Consider the following 9,509-nt stretch of genomic DNA (forward strand, 5'->3'; position numbering starts at 1 on the left):
TCACCAGATTAGGGAAATTTTCAGTCATTATATCTTCAAACACCTTTTTGATCCCGTGCTCCTTCTCTTCTCCTTCTAGTACTCCTGTGATGTGACTGTTGTTATGCTTGTGTTGTCCCACCAAAGTGTTATGTACCTCATGGCTGAATATCACTACGATCACCTTTGAAGTACTCCTCTTGGGGAGGTATGCATTGTTGCTAGCACCTAGTCCACCCTTCAAAGCAATTTTGGAAGTTTATCTGGAATGGTCATCAGAGCTGTTTTCGTATTACAGAGCTGTTGTCGTGTTGTCCTGAATGTCATAAAAATGTCTTCCTTTCAATATTTCCTTTATCTTTGGGTAAGGAAAGAAGTCATTGGGGGCCAGATCAGGTGAGTGGGGAGAGTGTTCCAATACAGTTATTTGTTTAGGGGCTAAAACTCCCTCAGGGACAGTGCTGTGTGAGTTGGTGCATTGTTGTGATGCAAGAGCCATGAATTGTTGGCAAAAAGTTCAGGTCTAACTTTTTCACACAGCCTTTTGAGCACTTGCAAATAGTAAACTTGGTTAACTATTTATCCAGTTGGTACAAATTCATATGAATAATCCCTCTGATATCAAAAAAGGTTAGCAACATTGTTGCAACAAGTTCGTGAACTTAATTGTCATACCTTGTACCATTTGTAATTGTCTTATCTTTCTGATAGTTGACCCATTTATCATTACAAAATGATCCTGTCCATTTGAAGTTACATTTTTAAGTCTCTTTTTTCTAATATTAGTGTAATAACTTCAGGTTTCTTATGGTTGCTGTTTGCATGTGATATATTTTTCCATCCCTTTAACTAATCTATTTGTATTTAAATATCAAGTATGTCTACTGTAGACAGCATAGCTGCATCTTACTTGTTTTCACTATAACAATCTGCACTTTGAATGTGTTTATTCCATTTACATTTAACATTAACAGGGATACATGTGGATTTATGATGCCATTTTACTTTCTGATCACAGTTCCTAGTGGGACAAGATTCTCCTGAAGGGACAAGACAAAGGAGCAGAGATGACCCTGCTGAAGAGTGTCCATCTCAAAGACCACTATGCACTGAGCACAAACTGGGTACATACCACATCAACGCTCGGTCTTCACAGCCTTCTCTTGTCCCACCTGCAATAGGTTCAGCATAGCAAACACATGGATTCTGGTAGGTTCTCAGGTCTTCTATTTATTTCCTGTCAAACTTTAGGATTTTCTCCTTCAATTAACCCATCAACCCTTCACAGCAAGAACTGAAACAAAAAATTTCATATCCAGATTTTTATTTCAATAGGAAGTAAGAAGTTGCTGCTCAGTGTAATATGAAGTAAAGGGATGGAAACAGCCTCTGCTGGAACAGGACAGTGGATCAGAGAAGACACTCAGGTGAGTATGGGGACGGGGGCGTGGAGGGCAGGTGGCGGTCAGTCTCCCTCCTCCTCATATGATACTGAGAGGAACACACATTCAGAGGCCCTTTGCAGAAAGAGAGCTCAGAGGTTCCTGTGTCACAAAGTAGGGGCATGAACAAATCTTGCATCACTCAGTCCCGCACAAGGCAGCAGTCTCATGCTGCGGAAGAAAATAATTATGAAAAAATTCAGGTTAGTGGCTGTAAGTGGTGACATTCTCAATAGTCTACCACATGCTCAAAATGTCCCAAAGAATCCCCAGTACCCAGTCCTGTCCCCTCTGACCCAACCCCTCCCACTTCTGGCCCTCCAGCGTCTCACCTTTAGAAGCCGTGAGGGACACATCAGAGCCCTGGGCACTGTCACTGCCTGGGGGAGGACAAAACAGGATGTGGTCAGAGCTCACAGCAGATGTGGCTAAAGGAGGAACTATGGGGGTTGGTGAGCTACACCCATGGGCTCCTGTCTGTATTATCCCAAGAGCCTCATAAAGAAGGAATTATGGGGGTGGGTGTGCTCCCCGCACATATTCCATCTACACTATTCCAAGGTTCTCAGAGAGCATCCTCCCCTCTATACTCACTTGCAGCCTCAACGTAGCTCCCTCCTTTTTCACCTATGGAAAGAAAACATCTTGTGAAAAAACAAGGAGGCAGAGACATGAGGTTCTACAGGAAACCATTAATCTGGACCCTAGTGAAGTGTCCAGAACTGTGTCTAAAGACCCAGGGCAGGATCAGGAAACATGAAGAGGGAGATGTGTGGGGACTGGACCAACCACCCTCCTGGAGGTCTGTCCTCAGCAGGAACCTTCCCCTCTGATCTTTAACTGCGAGGAATCAGGTCACCATCACCAGAACGATGGAGGTGAAACATTTGATTTTCATTTTAACAAGTGCTTTACAAAAGACTAAGTGTTACCAATCAACTCCAGAATAGACAAGTACACTGTGTGGATGGCACCTCCTATCCACATACTTCTACCTGGGGCTTAAACCCCTGTGAAGACAACTCAGCCCCCAACCTGTCCCTACCTGAGTGCTTCTTCCTCCACAGCACGGCTCCAGCCACCACAGCTCCAGTGACCACAAAGAGAACCAGACCAACAATGATGCCCATAATAGGAATGGAGAGCTGAGGAGGTGGTTCTGCAAAGGGAAAGGAAAGGGCCCAGACCTCAGACTTGAGTCCCAAGCTTGCTGAAGTTGTCCACTGGGTTTCTGCTTTATCTGAGAAGAAGTTTCACCCCCATCCCTCTCTTACCCCATCTCAGGGTGAGGGGCTCGGGCAGGCCCTTGTGCTGCACATGACACGTGTATCTCTGCTCCTCTCCAGAAGGCACCCCCACAGCAGCCCACTTCTGGAAGGTCCCGTCCCCCGCAGGCCTGGTCTCCACGAGCTCCGTGTCCTGGGTCAGGTCCTCCCCATCACGCTGCCAGATCAGGGTGATCTCCGCAGGGTAGAAGCCCAGGGCCCAGCACCTCAAGGTGACATCATGGTCAGAAATGGGGTGATGGGTTACATGTGTCTTTGGAGGGTCTGAGGAGGCAGAATCAGAAAATCCACACTTTGGGTTATCTCCATGGGACATTGAAGCTGCGCTCATGACCATCCTGAGGGGGGACAGGAGAATTGGGCAGGAAGAAGCACAAAACACAGACTTCAGTGTAGGATCCAGGTTCTGGGATAATCTGATTCCTTGGAAAGTTCTAGAATCATGGTGAGAACCCAGAGTTGGAGGCTCCAGGTCTCTAAGGAAGAGAATAGAGTCTTCTGGTCCTGACCTGGGTGGAGGGTGAATGATTCAGAAAAGCTGGAGTCAGGCTTCCTAAGATGTTCTCAGACTGAGAAAAAGGCCTTGAGAGAGCATCATGATTCACAAGATGGCTGTCAAGGTCAAAGGGAACCGTAGATGGGTCATTTCAGGGATGTCTCCCCTTCATATTTGTAGAGACTGGATTCCTTAATTGTCCTCTTAAGAAAGGTGGGCCTAGGGCTTCTGGGTGGGAACTCCCGCCAGTTCTTAGGAATTTTTTTCACTTTCCCATTCCTGAATTCTGAGAAAAGTTGATCGGGAAATTGGGAAAATCGGCTCCTTGAACCCAGGAGGTTGCTAGTATCAGCCGTCACTTTGTGGAAACGATTCATCGTGGAGAACAGAAAAGTTTGTATGTCAGGATCGGGAACGGGAAAGCAAAATAAATTCCTGAGACCGGGCAGGAACCCAGTAGGGCCCTCTGTGTGAGTCACTCTGTAGCACAGAGTATGAAAACCTAGGAGACGCCTCCCTCTCCTGACTAGGAGGGGACTTAGTCTTACACTCATCCCACTTTCCTCCCCTTCCCGTGGGCAACCAGCTGCAGCCCCAGCTGAGATGGGGAGGCCAGGTACCTGCGCGCAGCAATGTCTCCTTCCCGTTCTCCAGGTGTCTGAGGAGCCACTGCACGCACGTGCCCTCATAGTAGCCCCTCAGGCGCTCCGCCTCACCGGCCGCCTCCCACTTGCGCCGGGTGATCTGAGCCGCCGTGTCCGCCGCGGTCCAGGAGCGCAGGTCCTCGTTCAAGGAGATGTAGTCGGCGCCGTCGTAAGCGTGCTGATTGTACGCGCGGAGGAGGCGCCCATCCTGCCCCACGTCGCAGCCACACGTCCTCTGGTAGGTGTGAGACCCTGACCCCGCCCCGCGGTCAGCCCCGCCCTTTAACCCCGCCCCCTTAATCCCACCCCGCGGGTAGCCCCGCCCCCACCCACCTCGCAGTGATGGAGCCTGAACTGGAAATGAAACCGGATCAAAGTCACCTCCAGATCAAAGGCTCTTCCCGGGTGGAGGGGTCGGGACGGTCCCGCAGCCTCGGGGTGAAACTCAGACCCGGAGACTCGGGGAGACCCCGGCCGGTCCGTGGGGGTGGGGGTCGTGACCGGGACCCAGGCCCGCGTCGCTCACCGGCCTCGCTCTGGTTGTAGTTCTCCAGCGCGCTCTGCAGGTCCGCTCGCAAAGTCTGTTGGTAGAACTTGCCGCGTCCTGTCATCTGGTCCCAGTACCCCGGGTCCACCTGCTCCAGCCACGGCCCCTCCATCCACGCTGCCCGCGGCTCCGCCCTCGGACTCGTGGCATCACTGTCGAAATGCAGGAACTGCGTGTCGTCCACGTAGCCGACGGCGACAAAGCGGGGCTCCCCGTGGCCGGGCCGGGACCAGGAGGTCATGAAATACATCATGGAGTGGGAGCCTGGGGATGGGGAGGGGGAGGGGCTGAGACCCAGGTGATCCAACTCCTGGCGCGGGTCTCTGGTCAGAGGTTTATCGGCCGGGAGGGGGCAGGGGGCCCGGGAGATGGGAAAGGCACAGCAGGAGACCCAAGTGGGTGAGAGGAGTGGGGGGGCAGAGCCGGGAGCGACAGGAAGGGGCGGGGCCGAGGGGGATGAGGGGTCTGGGGTCTGGGCCGGGCGGTGGAGACACATCTTCCCCGGGGTCCTGCGTCCCCACCGGGCGGTCCCCTCGCTTTCCCCCGTCCCCCTCCTCAAAGACTGTTCCCTCCCGACCCTGCACTCACCCGCCCGGGTCCTCATCAGGGCCAGGGCCCCCGAGAACAGCAGGAGGAGGGTTCCCAGCCCCTTGACTCGCATCCTCCGGTTCTGGGGACAATCTGAATCCCCTTACACGTCGGTGGAGACTTGATAACCCGGAATGCCGGTGATGTTGATTGGCTTCTCCAGAACCCAGACAACCAATGGGAGTGAGAACTGGTGTTGCCTGTCGACTGGACTAAATAATTTTCCAGGCACTCAGCCAAAAGAGTGTTTATTCTGGAAAAGGGAAAAGCAAAACCACCTAGAGTGTGAGACGCGCACCTCCAGCCAGCTGGCCTCCTGCAGTGTTCCTCCCCTCTCCCTAGATGGCCCCTAGATATATTATTTCCCCATCCCTGTAAAGTTTAAACAGGAAGTCAAGACGAAAGAGTAACAGGAACCCCAGCTCTATCATAGATCTTCCAGTTCCAGGGTCATTTTTCTAAAAGTGCCAGTTCGCTTTTATTATCCCCCCTGGCACTTGATCAAGATCTTTTCTCTAAAAGCATGTTGATCAACAGTCAGGTCTTCCAGTCTCAGGTTTTCCAATCTTCAGCCTTTTGTCCTCTAGTGTCAGGAAGGACCTCCTCTGGGTTCCATCTCTTACATCAAGAGGAGAGTGCAGGGATGGGGAGCAGCTGGTGTCCAGGGTTGATGGGCATCAGGAGCAGAGCTTAAAAACAATAAGAATTAAGGGTAGAATTAGAACATAGCAACCTAGCTTTCTGGTAGGTATAAACCAGGAGCTCAAGCTTGTAGATGAGATAAAGACTATTATCATCAAAGTTCTTGATGATAGATTCAACAACCAGAGAGACTGGTAACCCATTTCCTTAGAGGTCACCTGCTTTAAATTTTGACAGCTTTAGGTTCAGGTCACCAGACTGTGTGCAGTTCCAATCAGGGTTTGGTGCCTTCTTTAGGTGTGACACGTGTATCCAAGAGTCTACTCCCTGCAGTTCAGCAGCACAGAGGTTGGTCAACAGTATCTGGTAAGGGCCCTTCCAGTGTGACTGGAGGGAATCCTTTTTGAGGTGTCTTTTCCAGTAAACAAAATCTCCAGGTTGTAGAGTATGAATTTTTAAGATTTCAATTCCCTGGAGTGCTCTGTGAAACAATGGTTCTACTAAAGCATGATTGTTGTAGATAGAAGCAATTAATCCCTTACAGTATTGAAGCATATCTCCATTCACCAGCTGTGGATCAGGAGGCAGGAGCCAAATGCATACAGCGTCCTGCAATTATCTCGAAAGGTGAGAGCTTATGAGTCCCAAAGGGGTAGATCTGAGATTTAAAAGGACTAATGGCTGCTCTTGGCCAAGGTATTTTAAGAGTTTCTACACATTTTGCCAGTTGAGTCTTAATAATACCATTAGTGCATTCAACCAATACTAAAGATTGGGGATGGTAAGCACAGTGAAAATGTTGCAGAACTGGCCAAACAGCACGGACTTGCTTTAGCACCTGCCCAGTGAAATGGGTTCCTCGATCACTGTGGAGTTCAAGGGGAGTTCCCCAAGTGGGAATAATCTTTTCTAACAGTACTTTAGCCACTGCAGGTGCATTAGCTTGTCTGCAAGGGAAAGCTTCAGTCCAGTGAGAAAACACATCATGACTAAAACATACTTGTATCCACGAGATGGGGGAAGCTGTATGAAGTCCATTTGCCAGACCTCAAATGGTCCGTATGGCAACTTAAAATGTCCAGGGGCAGTGTGAACAGTGTGAGTTGTACTTTAGACAGGTGGGACACCTTAGGTAGGCACTTTTTGTAGCCTTGTTAATATCTCCGCACCAATATTGGTACGTGAATGCTACCCTTTTGTCAGTAGACCAATGAATGGTTCAGTGATTAGGAGTGGGGATTTTTATCATTATGTAGGACTGGGTTGTTATTTGGGCCAAACCAGAGTCTTCTCCTTATTAAAAAAGCAACTGTTAGATCTCCAGTGTTGTTTCTCTTTTTCAGACACTGATTGTTGGGCTTCTCTTGTCAGCTTTTTTAAGTTATCAACTGTGGAGAAGTTTCTCTCTGGACATGACGCAGGTTTGACTGCTGCTGATGCCTTTTAGGAAAGCATTCTTAGCAGAAATGTCAGCAAGGTGATTTCCTTTAGCTTCCAGAGAATCAAATTTAGGATGTCCTGGAATCTTAATAATGACTAAGGCATCAGGTAGAAGTATAGCATCCAATAATTTCTGTATCTATGGACCATTTTTAATTTTACCTCCATTGGAGGTAAGGAAATCACATTATTTCCATAGCATTCCAAAGTCGTGAGCCACTCCAAAAGCATACCTACTGTCAGTATAAATGTTGACAGCTTTACCCTTTGCTAAAATGCAAGCTCGAGTGAGGCATATAATTCAGCCTGCTGTGCTTAAGTGGCCAGAGTCAAAGGTGCTGCCTCAATGACTTCAGAAGGGACTGAACAGCATAACCAGCACAGTACTCACCACAGTCGTTTTTTAAGTATGGACCATCTGTAAACCATGATAGATCAGCTTTACGTAGAGGAATCTTTTGCAAATCGTCACGAGGAGTCAGGAGGTGATCCGTCAATGTCTGACAGTCATGAGGAGCTTTCTCAGTCTCAGAAGGAAGCAAAGTAGCTGGATTAAGGTTATTAAGATGTGAAAGGGTTAAATGGAAGTGGTTAACAATAGGGTTTCATAGGAAGTAAGACAACTGACTGAAAGATGCTGGGTGTGATGAGAATTCAGGAGAGCTTCTACCGCATGAGGCACAAAGATGGTGAGGGGATTTCACAACAATTTCCTCGTGGCCTTAACCAGAAGAGCAGCAGCCGCAATGGCTCGAAGGCAAGGGGTGGGGGATCCCCAAGCCACAGGGTGCAGTTGCTGACTATAGTACCCTAAGGGTCTATGTTGATCTCCACATTTCTGAGTGAGCACCCCAGGGGCATCTCCTTCCTTTTTATGCACAGAAAAGAAAAAGGGAATGTGGTAGTTATGATGCCCAAGGGAAGGTGAGTTTCTTAAAATTACCATATTCAAGGCCTTAAAGGCCATGTCATCTGTTCTTCCCATGAAGTTGGGTCAGGACTGTCATTCTTTAATAGCACATATAGAGGTTTTGCCATAAGAGAGATTTGGGATCCCATTCCGGCAATAGCCAACTAGCCCAAGGAAACCTCACAATCGGTGCTTAGTCTCGGGCCTTGGGAAACTTAGGACGCCATGGAGCCTGTCTGGGTCCAGGTACAGACCTTGTTCCGATATCAGATGTTACAAATATCCAACCTGAGTTTGAGCAAATTGTAATTTTTCTTCAGAGACCTTATATTCCTTTAAGGCCAAAAGTATCAACATGGATACTATCATCCTGTAGGAAACCTGAGGAGAGCAAAGAAGTAAATCATCCACATATTGTAACAAGGTGGAACCTTTAGGGAAAACTACGTCATTCAAATCAGTCTTCAGAATCTGTGAGAAATAAGGGCTGTCAGTAACACCCAGAGGTAAATTACTTTCCTTCCCAGGTGAAAGCAAAACGTATCGGCTAGCTTCATGGAGTGGGATGCTAAGGAATGCACTGCATAGGAGTAACACCATAGGAACGGCAGCAGTGAGGTGGTCTTCTTGAGTTCTCCTCCGGAACTTACCACAAATTGAACATCTGTAACCTATCAAAGGACTCTCTGCTCATCACACAGAACAGCTAAGAGACTTGTAGCAGGATTACTTGAAGGTGGGCAAATTGGGCGAGCAGGGGAAGAGGGAAGAGAGCAGAGTGGAGACCGCGGCCTGCCCGCATCTGCTGAGATGCAGGGGATCCCCGGACAGAACAGAGACCACAAGAGCCAGGAGGTGGGCTCTTTCCCTGCGTCCCACAGTTGATCTCTCCTGCCGAGAGAGCACCATATTCAGCATTTGAGGCAATAACCTCAGCTGAGACCTCCAGTTGGGCCCTAGGTTGGACAAAGGACGTAAATACCATACCTGGGCCCCTCACCCGATTCTCCCAATCCTACCCCCACCCTTCCAGAGACTCAAGCTGGTCCCTAAACTGAGGAGTACTGTCAGATTACAGAGGAGTCATAGCACTCAGGATCTGGGAAGACCTGGCTTGCAGCTCTGACCCAGGGAAGAGGCTGGGAAGAGTGTGACACTGCTGGACTGGGAGAGAGAAGAGTCCTCCATCCCCAGCTCCCACCTTTGCTGGCCTGCCTGGGGCAGAGCAATTACAACTGTGGTGACATACCCAGGGGACAGCAGCAAGCAGCAGATGCTGCTCTGGGCTTTCAGCAGCTCAGAAATCTCCCACCCTCCACACACACACACACACACACACACACACACACACACACACAAAAGAAGTGCTCTAAGACTCAGGAGACCTGGGCTGATAGTGTTACTCTCAGCGCACATATGTGCAGGCAAGAGCAGAAACTGCACTGACTTTGTAAAAACTACCATCCAGACTATTGTGTCCAGCGGAACACAGGCAGCGAGAGAACAAGAAGGGGCAGAAAAGGGATAAGAAAGAA

The 9,509-nt window shown here is 49.1% G+C and overlaps 1 protein-coding gene across 1 annotated transcript; it reads right to left on the minus strand.

Moving 5' to 3' along the window:
* Positions 1-1,286: 1,286 nt before the first annotated feature.
* LOC109438071 (class I histocompatibility antigen, Gogo-B*0102 alpha chain-like) lies at positions 1,287-5,360 on the minus strand. Its single transcript, XM_074332608.2, has 8 exons — positions 4,983-5,360; positions 4,374-4,658; positions 3,824-4,099; positions 2,696-2,971; positions 2,467-2,580; positions 2,016-2,048; positions 1,754-1,801; positions 1,287-1,592 (listed from the first exon to the last, which is right to left on the minus strand). Exons 1-8 carry the CDS (start codon positions 5,053-5,055, stop codon positions 1,588-1,590), a joined length of 1,110 nt encoding a protein of 369 aa, XP_074188709.1. The 5' UTR covers positions 5,056-5,360; the 3' UTR covers positions 1,287-1,587.
* Between the last annotated feature and the right edge of the window lie 4,149 nt (positions 5,361-9,509).

Source organism: Rhinolophus sinicus, chromosome 2, assembly GCF_057876585.1.
Source record: "Rhinolophus sinicus isolate RSI-liver-muscle chromosome 2, RSI-T2T, whole genome shotgun sequence".
In the NCBI taxonomy this organism is placed as follows: domain Eukaryota; kingdom Metazoa; phylum Chordata; class Mammalia; order Chiroptera; family Rhinolophidae; genus Rhinolophus; species Rhinolophus sinicus.

Bases quoted from the DNA above. Each gene is read 5' to 3' on its own strand.
- LOC109438071 (XM_074332608.2), bottom strand. From the start codon at position 5,055: ATGCGAGTCAAGGGGCTGGGAACCCTCCTCCTGCTGTTCTCGGGGGCC. The intron at 2,972-3,823 runs GTACCTGGCCTC...CTGCCTCCTCAG, and splicing joins GGAGACATTGCTGCGCGCAG to ACCCTCCAAAGACACATGTA. The intron at 1,802-2,015 runs GTGAGTATAGAG...GTCCTCCCCCAG, and splicing joins GAGCTACGTTGAGGCTGCAA to GCAGTGACAGTGCCCAGGGC.